The sequence below is a fragment of the Pteronotus mesoamericanus genome, unplaced genomic scaffold (assembly GCF_021234165.1).
Source record: "Pteronotus mesoamericanus isolate MK-2021 breed Mesoamerican mustached bat unplaced genomic scaffold, CSHL_Meso_final contig_173, whole genome shotgun sequence".
Classification (NCBI taxonomy): domain Eukaryota; kingdom Metazoa; phylum Chordata; class Mammalia; order Chiroptera; family Mormoopidae; genus Pteronotus; species Pteronotus mesoamericanus.
This window is the reverse complement of record NW_026555072.1, coordinates 2,348,684-2,364,186: the sequence shown is the minus strand read 5'-3', so window position 1 is coordinate 2,364,186 and position 15,503 is coordinate 2,348,684. Positions and strand designations below refer to the sequence as shown.

At 49.0% G+C, this 15,503-nt stretch overlaps 3 protein-coding genes across 6 annotated transcripts in view; 1 reads left to right on the top strand and 2 right to left on the bottom strand.

Annotated features, from left to right (window-relative positions):
- Positions 1 to 15,503, bottom strand: part of UXT (ubiquitously expressed prefoldin like chaperone) — a 269,833-nt gene that overhangs the window by 190,975 nt on the left and 63,355 nt on the right. Inside the window, exon 8 of one of the 3 annotated variants that reach the window (XM_054566487.1) lies at positions 3,961 to 3,977. The exons of the other annotated variants lie outside the window; for them this stretch is intronic. The gene's annotated coding sequence lies outside the window, so the exon portion shown is untranslated. Of the gene's footprint in view, positions 1 to 3,960; positions 3,978 to 15,503 lie in introns of those variants that run through there. 3 annotated transcript variants of the gene reach the window in all.
- The window catches only part of SYN1 (synapsin I), a 48,811-nt gene that overhangs the window by 6,201 nt on the left and 27,107 nt on the right, over positions 1 to 15,503 (bottom strand). The gene's annotated exons all lie outside the window — the stretch shown is intronic.
- TIMP1 (TIMP metallopeptidase inhibitor 1) lies at positions 4,515 to 8,291 on the top strand. Its single transcript, XM_054566483.1, has 6 exons — positions 4,515 to 4,666; positions 5,588 to 5,716; positions 6,444 to 6,523; positions 6,705 to 6,831; positions 7,074 to 7,198; positions 8,034 to 8,291. The coding sequence occupies exons 2-6, from the start codon at positions 5,596 to 5,598 to the stop codon at positions 8,202 to 8,204; spliced, it is 624 nt and encodes a 207-aa protein (XP_054422458.1). The 5' UTR covers positions 4,515 to 4,666; positions 5,588 to 5,595; the 3' UTR covers positions 8,205 to 8,291.

Below are 15,503 nucleotides of genomic sequence, written 5' to 3'. Positions count from 1 at the left end.
CATTTCCCAGAAGATGCATATCAGAGACAGGCAGACAGCAGCTGGGGGTCACACAGCACCTCTGAGCTCATAATCGAACCCAGAGCCCTGTCTGCCTGTCCCTCCCTCCCCCTCCCCCAGACTTCCCGTCTCTGCTTTCCCAGGCAGAGACAAGGGTGGTGGCCTTTTCCGGAAAAGGGAAAGTTTGTTTATACAGTGACTGGATGATAGAGAAGTGAGTGTGTGCATGTGCGTGCATGGGGATGTGGTGGTGAGCATGTAGCAACTGGACCCCTCAGCCAGGCCTTGTATGTAAAACTTGTCTACACACGTTCACAACCTAGACACACAAACCGTCAAAACTCAGATCTACACAACAAAATCCAGAGATGCCCATTCATATCGAGACCCCCGAGACAGAGAGACCTGCAACCAACACAGGCTCCGGGGCGCATCTCACTCTCCAACAATGTAAATTCCCACAGCCAGTCATTCAGCTAGCCCGGTGTTTACGGTGTGGGGCAGGAACCCACCAGCACTTCTGGCCAGCCTCCCTGCCCAGCAGTACATACTCAACATTTTTGAGCAAAGACACACACACAGTCCCCTCCCATCACCCAAATCCACACAACAGTTAGAGGGACACACACAACACAGAGTATTAGCCATGTAACTAATACAAAGACAACCCTCAGGGTACAGCTTTAGAAGGCAGAGGCATACACAACCCCGAGAGGCACACACAACAGAACTGGGCACATAGTCAACAGACACACGCGCAGCACTCTTAGACATACCCACAACAAACAGAAAGACACACCACATACTAAAAAAGGTACACACACTTCTAGGTACAGAAACCTCTGAGACCAACAACACAGAGACCCACACCACTCCTGGGCACACAAAAAGTATATCTATGGACACAACATGCCTTGCCATATGTACAAAAAGCGAGGCACGCACCCAACCAGAGACACCACAACCCTCCTAAGCATACAGAGAACACTCCTTGGGTATGTGCATACACACACACATACACACACACACACTCACATACACATTCAGGTACAGGGATCTGTCAAGTGTCCCCACCCTGGGCAGGATCCAGGGGACCAGGTTGGGCGACCGTAGCCCCACCATAGTACGAGTGCATGCAGGGCCACACCCTCCATCTGCTGTGCAGACAGCTGCCCCACAGGGTCGAGAGATAGCATTCCCGGAGGGGTGGCTGGGCCGGCAGTGGTTCCCAGTTCCCGACAGGCACAGGAAGCCCGCAGGCTCAGGGTGACTGATTGACCTTCAGGCATCGCCCTCCCTCAGCACTCCCACCTTCCTCATTTCCCAAATGACTGGCGTCACTATGGGGCACTGAGAGGCACCGTGTTGGACGGGGTTACGGGGATCCTGTAGATAGGTTTGCAGGGAAACACTGCAGAGGCGGCGGGTGATGTAATGCTCAGGCACACTCACCTCTCACAGAGGGGAGAAACATCCACAATTACAAGTGCAACCTAGACCCGCTTTACAGAGGCAGACACACAACTCCCAGAAACACAAAGCACTCAGGCCCACACATACACCACACACACACGACCTGAAAGGCTCACAGGCAACTCTCAGGGTCAGAGACAGCAGAGAGCTGTACACACACACCGCCCCCCAGATTTTCCAGGCTCCTCTTTTTTATAAATGCTCCTTATTTCCTCTGGACCTGGGCCTGAGCACAGCACTGTGGATATGTGTATGTGGGCCCGCACGTGTGTGCATGAGTGGACCTCTGCTCTCTGGGATCCTCTGGAGAGACCTAGCTTTGAGTCTTGGCCCCTCCTCTTCCTAAAATCATGTGGGACCCCAGGAAGTTCACTTAACCCTCTCTGGGCCTCAGTTTCCTGATCTGTCCAAAGGGATCAGGCCCAAGCACTTGGTGTGCCGTGGAGATTGCTAGGTGTCTGTTTTGCACACCAAGTTGGGCCCCATGGCCCTCCACCCTCACCCAGCTCCCCAGATGGTCACACACCCAGACACCCTTCCATGAAACCCCACCAGATTTTCAAAACCTGCACAATAACCTGGATCCACACAACTCCTCACATGTAGACAGTCAGCAAAACTCTGTGCTGACTCAGGTCTCAGCTGGCGTCAGAACCAGGGTCCACGAGGGGCTGCAGCAGGACTTTCCTTTCCCTCACTTCTCCCTTTGGCCCCCGCCACTGACTTACTCAGCCCACTGTTTCATTCACTTTCACTCCCCCACTTTCACAATCAGCTTCTCCAAACTCCTGGTTTACGTCTTTCCCCCACTTCTTGTCTCCCCAGCAGTCATTTCTTCACTCTCATTCCTGGGCAGGTCACTCAGTCTTTTGTTTGTCTCAGCTTCCTCATCTGCATAATCAGAACATGAACAGTCTCTAACTCACAGGGATATTGTGAGGAAGAGATTAGTTATGTCGGGAAAAATGCTCAGCACAGTATGTGGAGCACAGGAAGTCTGCATCGTCTAAAAGTGTTGGGTACTATTATAATTATTGGTTTAACATCTCTTGGTTAGCCAACATTAACAAGGAGGCAATCTGGAGTGACTGAGAGATAAAGTACTTAAAAAGATTTTAGAACAGTGCTTGATGCCCGTTGAGCATTCCATAAGTGCTGGTAGTTTTCATGGTGGTGATGGTGGTGTTGATTGGGTTAACCTCTCTGGATTAATCCAGCTTAATTAGAAAGAGGGCAATGGAGAGTGAATAAGAGAATTTACACAGACTTCAGGGCACAATACACAGTAAGTGCTCAATAAGTAACTACTATCATCACTACCGTCATTATTATTATTATTATTGGTCTGTCCTCCCTGAACACCTGAAGGATGTCAATCAGCCCTCAGAGCCCTTTCCCAGGACCCTGGGGAAGATGTGGGTAGTATCTGGAAGCTGGCAGGCAGGGACTACCTCACCCCACCACCTATGGGGCATGGTAGGGGAGGGATTGGTGGCAAAGGGGCAGGACAGGGTGGGTATCAGTTCTCTTCTGACTCACTGGTCTCTTTCGCCACCATTCAACTCCCCTCACCCCAATTCTCATTAATTCACCAGCACCTTTCTTAGCGTGCCAAGCCCAGGGTTCAGATCCTGGGGCCAGTTGGCATAAGTTCAAATCACGGCCATGCCCCGTGATCCTGGGAAAGTTCTTCAATTCCCCTATGCCTCATAGTTCCTCATCTGTAAAATGGGAAACTGGTACCTATCTCAGAGGCTTACTATGAGTTTTTTAAAAATGGAATGATAGTTGACATAAATATTATATTAGTTTTGGGTGTACAAAATAGTGGTTTGATATTTTTATACATAATGAAATGATCACCATGATAATTCCAGGTAACATTTGTCACCATACAAAGTTATTACAATATTATTGACTATATTTCCTGTGCTGTACATTGCATCTCCATGACTTATTTATTTTATAACTGGAGGTCTGTACTTCTTTTTTAAAAGATTTTATTTATTTATTTTTAGAGAGAGGGAGAAAGAAAGAGAGAGAGAGATACATCAACTGGTTGCCTCTCACACACCCCCAGCTGGGGACCCAGCCCCCAACCCAGGCATGCGCCCTGACTGGGAACTGAACCGGCAACCTTTCAGTTCACAGGCCGGCACTCAGTCCACTGAGCAACACCAGCCAGGGTATGGAAGTCTATGCTTCCAAATTCCCTTCACCTATTTTACCCACCCCATCCACCCCTCTGGCAGCCACCAGTTTGTTCTCTGTATCTGTGAGTATCTGTTTATTTTGTTTGGTTGGTGTTTTAGATTCCACGTATAAGTGAAATCATAGAGTATTTGTCTTTCTCTAGCTTATTTCATTTAGCATAATACTCTCTAGATCCACCCATGTTGTTGCAAAAATTGTGAGCTTTAAGTGACATAAATTATTCTGAGTGCCTGGTATACAACTGGTGCTATATAAATGCTATTTGCCTGTATTTTTTTTTTTTTTTTTGAGCAGGGTTAAGATCTAGGCTCTGGCTCCAGGCCACTGAGTACAAATCCCAGTTGTGCTGCTTATTGTGATCTTGAAAAAGTCACTTAATCTCTCAGTGTCTCAGTTACCCCACATTGTATTCCTCCGCTGTTAACCTGCTTTATCTCCCTCCACCGCTTTTACTTAGTCTCCTCTCTGCCTCCCCCCTTTATCAGAATGTCAGGATCTACCAGACAGGAATTTCTGTGTGTGCTTGGTATACAGTAGGTGCACAAGAAATGTTTATTGACAAAATGAACCACGTTGGGCTTCAGCCATGAGAAGTTTGCAGGCGTGGGTGACTGGATAGACTATGGAGATTTTGGAGACTTTAGGGAATTGCATTGGGGGAATCCTGACTTTAAACCCTCCACTGAGGCCGCCTGCAGGGACTGGGACCGGGACCAGACTTGGAGATGGGGGAGGGCGATGACCAGGGCGAGGCCCAGGAGGAGGGAGAGGAGGAGGCTGAGGCTTCTTTTCGGCAGCCCTCGGCCCGCCCCTTGGCCACCACTGACGGTGGGCGGATGAGTAATGCATCCAGGAAGCCTGGAGGCCTGTGGTTTCCGCACGGCCGCCACCCCCGCCCCTCGCGTGGACATTTATCCTCCGCCGCTCAGGCCCTGCCGCCATCGCCGCCGACCCAGCGTCTAGAGAAGCTACACCAGAGGTAGGCAGGGGTCTGGGCCGCCGCAGGGCTGGGCTGGAGCTTTGCTGCCACCGGACACTTGGCAGCTCAGCCCGAAGGGCAGCCACCAGGACCCTGGGCTAGTCAAGGGGGAGAGGATGGGGCGGGGGTGGGGCTGGAGCTTCTCCAAACTCCTTCCAACCCCTGATATCCATCCCAACTCCCACAACCTCATGAGCCCTTAATACCACAGATCCTTCTGAAATGGCTAACTCCCCTAAGTTCCCTCATTGCCCCTCAGACGCCCCCATACCCAAATCCCTGAAGCTTCCCAAATTCCGCAGCTCCGCCAATAACCCAGACTCCTAAATCCTCAACTTTCGAGAAATCTCAATGCTTCCTTTGCTCCCAAATCCCTCTGGGACCCCACCTTTTGAGCCCCCAGTCCCTCAGCTCTCTAAACCCCAACCTCCTCCAAATCCCTCAGCCTCCTTCAACTCCCTGGCCTCCTCTGTCTCTCAATATGCACCACTGTGAAACTCCCAACCTCCCGGCAAACTCCTGCAGTTCCCCAAACCCAAAATTCCTTACCCCCAAGTCCTCCGCTTTCTGACTTCCCTAACCCCAGTAAGTCTTCAAACTCCCCCAGCCCACTTTTCCCCAAACACCACAACCCCATAATCTACCCACTTATCCAGTCCCCTAAACAAACTCCACAACTCTGAAACTCTCCCAGTCCCCTAGCTCCCTAAAATCCTCTGGGCTCTCAAATACCCATCCCTCTAAAGTCCCCACACTCCTCAAACCCTCTAGCCCAAGTGTGGCAGCCTAATCCCCGTCTGCCTGCCTGCCTGTCTGCCTGTCTGCTGCTGGGGGTGGGGAAGGATGGGGTGGGAGGCCTTGCCCAGGTCCTTGGATCAGCCTGCGTGGAGGCTGCCTGACTTCTCCTCCCCACTCTTGCAGAACCCACCATGGCCTGCTTTGTGCCCCTGGCCTCTGGCATCCTGTTGCTGCTGTGTCTGACAGCCCCCAGCAGAGCCTGTACCTGTGTCCCGCCCCACCCTCAGATGGCCTTCTGCAACTCTGACCTCGGTGAGTGTTACTCTGCTCACACGCTGTGCTTTACTTTCCCTCTCAATCCAGTGGTGTTCAGCACGGAGCTCACCTCTAGAACAATTCTATTCAGCCCTGCCCTGACTCCGGTTTTGCCACACTGGTATTCCCACTGGCTTCCTTTGACTACTCCAGGCCCAGTCCCTCCTCAGGGCCCTTGCACTAGCTGCTCCCTCTGCCTGGTACACCCTTCCCCCCAGGTATCCATATGGGTGGCTGCCTCAAATTTTACTTTCCCAAAATTTTAACCCCTGTCCCTTAGTACGCCTGATTCCCCTTATCCAGTTCTGAAGCTCCCCATCAAAGTTAATACCTTATAACATTCCATAGACTTATTTATTCTGTTTGTGTTTACCCTTTATCCTCTTGGCTAGAATGTGAGTTCCACAAGGGAAGGAATTTCTGTTTTGTTCACTGTTGTGTCCCTAACAACCAGAACAGTGCCTGGCAAATAGCAAGTATTCCAAAATACTCGTTGAATGAATACATGATGACTATATATGAAAAAGGCTTAAAGCAGTGCCTGGCAAAGAGTAGGCACTCAAAGTATGGGTGAATTATTTAACAAATGTACAAATCTCTCTGTGTTGTCTGGCATCCAGTGATCCCTATTTAAGTATGTGCTTTGCTAGAATGACTGTTGTGATTGTTTTATTTTTATTGGCTCACACGGTCCCATTTGACTTTCCCCCCTCCTCTCCTGCAGTCATCAGGGCCAAGTTCATGGGGACAGCAGAAGTCAACGAGACCACCTTATACCAGCGTTATGAGATCAAGATGACCAAGGTATTCCCTCCTGCCCCATCCTCAGCAGTTCCTAACATCTTCCTGTCCAAAAAAACCCCCAAAAAACAAAAAACCCTCTGGCCATCGGTTGAGAAGTTAGTTGTGATCTCAGGATGCTATATGAAGAAAGTGGAGTGGGAGGATCATGGCAGTAAAAGAGACTCTTCTCATCCATCAACAGATGTTCAAAGGGTTCAACGCCTTGGGGGATGCTGCTGACATCCGGTTTGCCTATACCCCAACCATGGAGAGCGTCTGTGGATACTTCCACCGGTCCCAGAACCGCAGTGAGGAGTTTCTCATTGCTGGTGAGGCTCCGCCCCCTCGTCCGTCGGGGAGCCCTGCCACCTGTCCCTCAGACAGCGCAGGGCAACCCTGACTGGGCTAGGCTCTGAGGGAAGGGTTCCAGTTGAAATGGGGACCTCCCCAGTTTCAGCCTATCAGAAAGCCCCCAGCGGAGTCTGTGCTCCAGAGACACCAAGCAGGCGCCACCCTCCCTCCCAACCCCTTGCTCCAGCCAATCGGAAACTGCCTGTTGTTCCTTCCCCAGGACAACTGTGGAACGGGCACCTGCACATCACCACCTGCAGTTTCGTGGTTCCCTGGAGTAGTCTGAGCTCCGCTCAGCGCCGAGGCTTCACCAAGCTTTACTCTGCTGGTTGTGAGGAATGCACAGTGAGTGCTTGGGTCCTGCCTGCCACCTGGGGAGGTCTCCTTGGGCTCTTCTCTAAACCATGGTTTGTTTCTTGCCCCCTCTGGATATTCCTTGTCCCTATGGCTGCTCCCCAAACCCTTGGGCTATCCCTGATCGTCCTTGCTGTTCCCTTAAACCTAAGACTGTTCTCCTGGACATTCTGGTTGTTCCTTTGCCCTGCCCCTCATACCTGGGGATTCACTGTTATAGCTGCTTTCTCTCCCTCTAATTCTCCCTTGTGACTATTCTGTAGCCCTGATGTGTTTTCCTGACTCCCCTGGGATCATTTCTTGGTTCCCTAGAATGTTCTCCAAGAACCCAAAATGCTGTTCCCCAACCCACTGACTCTTCCCCAGCACATCTGATTGTTGCTCTCTACCTGTGACTGTTTGACACACAACAGCGAGTTACAGTGCCCTTCTGACAATTCCAGGACTGTTCCCTGATGTCCCTGAATGTCCTCTGACCCACTGACTGTATCTGAGCCCCACAGCTCCTTCCTATACTTAACTTCTTCATCCACCAGCTGTTCCCTGTTACTGCCAGTTGTTCCCTATCCTATGGGACGGATCTCAGGAGACCCACCTGACCGATCCCCACAACTGTCCCCAACCACCAAGAAACTGATCCTTTCACTGGATTACTGTCACTTCATCGAGTCCAATGTCTGTTCCCCCAATGGGAGGGACTGTCCTTCAGTCTGTATCCAGGTGGATGCAGCTCTATGTTGAATGCTGGGGAGGGGAAAGTTCTGCTCCATAGGGGAGCCAGGGGTAGGAGAAGCCCTGAGAGATGTGTCTCCCTCTTCTCCTCCAGGTGTTTCCCTGCTCCTCCATTCCCTGCAAACTGCAGAGTAACACTCACTGCTTATGGACAGACCAGCTGCTCACAGGCTCTGACAAGGGCGTGCAGAGCCGCCACCTTGCCTGCCTGCCACGGAAGCCAGGGATGTGCACCTGGCAGTCCCTGCGCCCCCGGACTGCCTGAGTCCTGCCTCCAGCAGAGGCCGGAACCTACACAGTATTCACCCCCTTCCCCACTCCTGACTTTGTTTCTTCAAGATGATGAAATAAAGACCTACCACTCTGCAGGCAGTGTCCCTGTGTAGTGTCTGGGAACAAACCCAAATCACCTATGACCTGGTGGGAGCACCCTGGAACTAATGCTGAGGGGACAAGGGATGCAAACTGTTGGCTTTTTATATTAAAAACAAAAAGCCTCTGCCCATTGGCTGGGAGGACAGTAGCTGTGATCTCAGGATACTATATGAAGAAGGTAGAGTGGGAGGATCACATCAGTAAAAGAGACTCTTCTCATACATCAACAGTTGTTCAAAGGGTTCAACGCCTCGGGGGATGCCCCCTGACATCCAGTTTGCATACATCCTAGCCATGGCGAGCATCTGTGGATACTTCCACCTGTCCCAGAATCGCCTAATTATCTCAATTGACATTAGCATTGGTGATCTGCAATGTCAGTAATTTAACCTGCGTTATCAACCACAGCTTACTGCATAAACTCTCTACTCAATATTTTAAAACATTTTACTAGACTAATTTATAAATCCTATTTGCACAGGGCTCTCTAGTTCATAGATTACCCACTGCTGACAAATCACTACCTCATCAGCAAATTCCCCATTGTTGCCCCAAAGAGGGATTTGGATTCACAAATCCCTCATTGACAAATGCCTTGTCAATTCGCTAACAGCTTTCCTCCTCTCCTCGGGCATTGTCCTGATGTCATCCAGTAAGGATATCCTGCCCCATCCAAACCTGTGGATGTTATTGTCCCCACCCTTAGGTTTTGTGCTGTGAGTTTGCCCTGAGCAAAAGGGGAAAGCCCCAGGGCCCAAGGCCCATTCCCCACATAACCCAGCCAGGGACTCCGGGAGAAGGAGCAGCCTTGGTGCCTCCCCACCCCCTCACTATGGCCCGTGGGAGATTCCTTGGAAGTGGTTGTTTGGGGAATAGGAAAGATGGGCAGAAGATGTGATCTGGAAATCCCTTTCTCCCCCTTCTCCCACCTCTCCTCACTCCTCTGACCAAGTGTAACAGCAGTGAAGTGCAGGTAAGGTTTCAAAATCAAAACCAACCAAGTACATCAGCCCATACCTCCCCCTACACAACTGCCCCTTCACCAACATTGGGGCCACTAGACCGGAGGCTCACATTTCTGGTTCATCTTCCCCCATAAGACCCGAGCAAGGGATTCTCCCAATACTCCCTTCTTTAGGCCTTCCTGCTCCCACAGCTGAGTCCAGGCCCTTCTGAGCTCTTCGCAGTCTCTGGCTGTTGCCTCTTAAACTCTGAAGGTCGTGGCTCAAGTGAGCACCATGGGAACAAGAAATTCTGATTGGTACAAACATTCAGTGGAACACTCAAGTGACCTGCTGACCTGAGTGCTTCAAAAAAGGCTCCACTGTATCTTTTTTGGTAAAAGAAAGGACCCCCAAGTTCATTCCCAATGGACTATCCACTGCTCCTGCCAATAAGAACCCAGGTCTCTTCCAGGGTGTTCTGGATCTGCAAGCGTGGTCCCCTGGATCCTCTGTGGCCCTGTCCTTTTGCACTCCCGGAGGTTCCCCCCAAGGGCTCATGATATGTCCCAGATCAGAATGGGTGGATTTTAAGAACTCAGTGCTTATCTGCCTGAGCAGGGGACACCCATTGCAGTAACAATTTCTATGTCAACATCTACACCTTGGCAATACCCTGGGTGAGGGGTCTGAACCCCAGCTATCAAAAGGAGTAAATGGCAGCCCTCACTGATGGGTACAACTGTAAGGGAAGGGCCTAGGCCCTGGTTTGGCCCATGTGGCTGTGTCACTATTGCCTCAGCTGCTTGCAAGAGTTTGGCAGTTCCTGATAGTTCACCAAACCCTAGTACCAAAAGCTGCCTGCACTCTTACGTTGTTTACTCCCTGACCCCAGCGCCAGTTCCCTGAGCCCTCAGCTACTTTAACCCCTGGGAGGAAGATGACCTAGAAAGTGGTGGTGGAAGGATGGAGCCCAGTATGAAGGCCATTGTCTTGCCGACCTGCCCACTTTCAGGTGGTGCCCTGGATCAAGACACTATCGCTTCAAGGACAGGGTAGACCACCCGGCTGTACTCTACTGCAGCCCTTTTCACAGAGTCCAGAGCAATATACACAGCCACCTCCCCCTCCCCCTGGCAGGAGCTCCTGGCAGGATATGTGTAGTACTGAGGTCACTATATTTCCCCATCACACTTCTAGTAAAATCCACTAAAGTGAGTTACCCCCACCCCACCCCAGCCTCTCTGCTTGGAAGAGACTCTGATGGCTGAGAGGAAGTATGTGGGGGTGACAGCCCTGTGAGGCGTGCAGTACGGGGTCCGGCGCAATGAGTAGCCTGAGAGTTGGCCCTTCTCCTACTCGAGCCTCAGTACTTCTCCCTAAAAAATGGGCTTCACAGTCCCTACCCAGAATCCTTCCAAGGTCTGTGCTAGGGATTGAGAGTGATCCATGGGGGTATCCACCCCTTGGTAATTGTTTCAGGTCAAAACAGATGAAATTCTCCTAACAATAACTTCATGCATAATGTCACCAACAGTGATTTAATTTCTAGGTAGGTAATGTAGTATAATGATTAAGAGCATGAATGCTGGAGCCAGGTTACTCTCATTCAAATCCTGCCCTCTCCATGTATTAGCTCTGTGTCCTTGGGGAAATCACATTAGCTCTTTGTGCCTCAGTTTCCACATCTCTAAAATAGCAACGAAAAAGGCCTAACTCATAGGGACAATGTGAGCATTAAATGAGGTCACACATGTAAACTGCCTGAACAGTAGTAGGCACATAGCATTATGAGGGGTATTAATTATTAGTAGTAGTATGATAAATATAATTTAATGTACAACTTTGCAAATAGTGTTTAAAACTAGGAATGATAGTTTATAATATTGGAAATAACATATAATATCAGTAGTAATAATTTAATGCACCCTGGAAACCTTAGTGTAATTCACAATCCTGATAATTTCCTCCAGAGATGTTACAAATATTTGTTATGCTCATTTGTTGTTTTTCTTGTTACTACGATACTTGTACACTGTTCCCCAGTGTGCAAATCCTGCCACTGAAAGATACCAACGTTTTCAAAGACTTCTGAGGACCACCCCTCCTCCCTGCAGTGATAATGTTTCCACTATGCAGTCTGCGCTGTGGATGAAAAACCACATTTATAAATCTCTACTCTCACCAAGACTATAAGTGACAAATCTATAAGGCCTTAGTAAACCTTTCCTTTAAAAAGTCCCCTTTCCTGACTGTACAAACCCCTTCTTTCACAAATACCCCACAAACAAATACCTCTGTGGAGCTACCTCCATATTCATAACTCCCCCTTTGACATATACATGTCGATGACCCCCTTGACAAATCTCCCTATTCACAAATACCCAGCAGCAATCTCACGCCCACTGGTGGACCTCAGTGACAAATATCTCTCTTCATAATTATGCACCCATTGGCATATCCCCTAATGACTGCCTAGTTGACAAATTTCTTTATTCATAAATGTCTTTCTCTGACATAATTCCCACTGACAACCTCTACTGATGAATCTCCCCATTCCTATATCTTGACCCACTGGTATATTTTCCCATTCAGATATGCCCATTAAAGTGATCCTATTGATGAGTTAGTTACCCATTCAGAAATACCCACCGTTGCCGTTTATCTCATTGATAAGACTGTTTCATGTTCTTTCCATTCATAAAACCCCATCTACCCATCCATACAGCCCCTACTGATCAACACATTCCCCCATCCTTAGATATCTCTAATTAGAAAATTTCCCTGCTGGAACAGGTCCCCAGTATATTACTCCATTTGTTGAAACAGCTCTCCCTCACCCCCAATAAGTGATGAAGAAGTAGATTTCTATAAGAAGACCAGCTCTTTCTTTTATTGTTATTATTTTTTAATTTTTAAAATTGATTTGAGAGAGGAAGGGAGGAAAAGAGAGAGAGAGAGAGAGAGAAAGAGAGAGATCAATTTGTTGTTCCACTTATTTAGGCATTCATTGGTTGCTTCTTGTATGTGCCCTGACTGGAGATCAAACCTGCAACCTTGGAGTATCGGGATGATGCTCTAACCAACTGAGCTACCCAGCCAGGTCTGACCAGCCCCTCCCCCATTTTTTATGAATAGTGACTGACAACTACATCTCACTATCCAGTCCCAAATACCTCCTATGCCAGTATCGGTAAAATCTAAGGATCAAACCCAATTACACTGTAGAGCCCTAACCAAAGGAAATGACTGGGGCACAAGTTCTCTCTGGATGTGAGAATGAATGTGGAGCTTAAAAAAAGATTAGTCGAAAGTCTGCGTAAGAAGCTGTTACAACCCCGGACATACTCCCCAAATACCAATCCCTACTTCAACAGTAGCCTAAAGTTTGATATCTTGAAAGAGTAAAATAGGAGATTCATGTGGGCGGAAATGCCCAGGCTGCACCTCCCTGTTGTTGGCTATTTATCCATCACTGAGCTTGGGCCTCCTGCCGAACCTTTGTGGAGAACAACAGCTCCAATGGACGGAGGTAGGACCATTGGCACCAGAGGACCAGATTTAGTGTCTTTTGCCCCCACCACACACCAAGAGGGCCTTCTCCTGACCCTAGGCCCCTTGAAAGAAGTAGTATTAGATGGATGCTTCCTGGATTCTCTCCTGATTGGGGGTGAGCTACCCCTCCCAACATATCCCTTAGGCCTCTGCCATGAGTCCCACCTTCCTGCTGGTCCTTGCTTTGCTCCTGGCTCTGTATATGACCACCCTTAGGTAGCCTTTGGGTGATAGTTACCACATCCCATGTTGTTTATTGCAACTCAGACATGGATAAGTTTGGGCAGACCTCAGAGAGGCCTTCAACACAGGAGCTTACAGTGAGGTTCCAGAAGGGCAGATAAAGCCCACTGAAGTGGTAAAGCCTGGCAGGGAGGCACTCTGCAAACTTTTTTTTTTTTTCAGGATTCTTGAGGATAGAGAAAATCTTGGATGCTTGAACTTCAAAGGACCTCTTGACACATGTTTCCCACCCCTAGTCCTTGTGGCTTAATTCTTGGGGCTCATCCTCTTCACTGATACCATGAGGCATTATGAGTTCAAATCAACAGGGTACCCTGTACATCCCTTCCCCACACCTGTCTCCCCGTCAATATATAAGCTCCTTATCCTGTTCTTGATGAGGGAATGGGGTGGGTCTCTGAGAATCTAAGGCTACTGATGTCATATGATGCTGAGACCTCAGATCCTCATCCCATAAATGTTCCTAAGTTTCAGTGTCCTTCTCCCTTTCCTCACCTCAGAGACAATCAAGGTTCCTAAATGGGTTCTGAACTTCTAATTCATGGAAGTGCCCGAATATAAAGAACAATGTAGTCCCAGCCACGTGGCTCATTTGGTTGGAACATCATCCTGTACACCAAAAGGTTGGGGGTTCAATCCCCGGTTGGTGCACGTATGCAAGGCAACTGACAGATCGATGTTTCTCTCACATTGATGTTTCTCTCTCTTTCTCTTCGTCTCTCTCTAAAATCAATTAAAAAACAACAACATATACTCAGGTGAGGATTAAGAAAAAGAACAATGTGGTTATGTCCACATGCCCACCAAAGCAGTTGTGGTGACATTATGAGGAGAGGTTTCCCTTTAGTAAGTCCTCATCGCAGGTCAGCCAGCCTGTCCTTACCTTGCATGAATTCCTCATCCTCAGCCCTCTTTCTGTCCCAGCTCTGGAATAAAGTGTCCCTTTCCTGGGGCATTGTCCCTCAAAGTGCCCCCCAACCCAGGATACTGTGTTTCCCAATTTCAATCAACCACAGATCATTCTGTCCCTGACTCATAGTGTCCCAAATCTTTCATACTGACCAATTGTGGGGGCAGGGGGGGATCACACTCTATCCTACCCAAAGGACATCTAGTCACACTTGATTGACCATCATGACATGGCATCTGTCCCTTCTAGGCTCTTTGAAGGATGGGAAGCTGCACTTCAGGGAATGAGTAGTGTATCTTTAGAAGTGGCTCAGGGAGGAGCACATTGGAGAGGCTTCTAAATATCTATAGAAAAGGATACTGCTTGGTCTTGAATGTGCCCCTCAGGTAATCCTGCAGCCACAGTGTCAGCTCTTCCCTGTTCTTTCTGCTCCCTGCTCCTGTTAGCTAGTCCCTACTTCCTCTCCTTGTGCCCTGATCCTTCACCCTTCTTTCCTCCCTTCTCCCTACTCCTCCCTGTTTCACCGTGTGCTATTCCCTTCCATTGTTCCCTGGCCCCTCTGCCCTTCCTCAGTCCTTGCTGCCCTTCTCTTCTAGGAGCAGAAACTATGAGGAGAAGCATGTGGAGAGCAGTGCTCTGCCCAACCACCTCCAGGTGCTTCCCTGCCACCCTCACAAGGCCACATACCTGAATCCAACCTTATAATATCCATGGAGGGACATCTCCATGGCAGGAAAAACATGAAGCCATGAACTTGGCTACCTTCCCTGCTGGCCCAATATCTGCTATTGAATCTTCAGGTACAACAGGGTCCTACCTTGGACTCAGACTTTTACTTAGCCACAGTGAGCTGGAGACTCTTTACCTTCCTCAAACTCCTAAACCTCCCTAAGCCCACTAACTTTGCCCACATGTCCCTTTAAGCGTCCCAAAGACCATCAACTTCTAACTCTGCTGAGGAGTCTGTCCGGTCATGTTCTATTCCTTGATCTTGGTGCAGGTGACAGGAGTATGTTCACTTTCTGAAAATTCAATCAGCTGCACTTATGACATGTCTCTTTTTCTGGGATTGTTATATTTCAATGAAATTGGCCCCTCAAAAGTAACCTCCCACCTTCTGACATATCTCTCCTACTCCTTCCTTCACTTCCTCACTCACTCCTGCCCTCTCTCTTTCACACAATCTTAGCACCACTAACCCCAATTCCAACCCCAAAGCACCCTCTTTTTCCTCACTGCACAGGGACCATGTATCCTGGGCACAGAAAATGAACTGGATTCTGAGAGACCTTGGCATTGGACCCCACTTGTCACATCATGAACCCTCTTTAAATATTTGCTGGGCCATAAATCATCTGGAACACAGGCAGCAAGGGAGGTGAAGTCCTTAGTCCCACAGCACTCCCTACCCCTAGGTCTACATGACCAGGTTAATGTAAGAAGATCACCAGGCTGTGGAAGCTGGGTTGCAGATAAGTCAAAGTGTGCCTAACAGGGCCCTCCCATGAACCTCTCTCCTGACTGGTGACTATTTAGACAC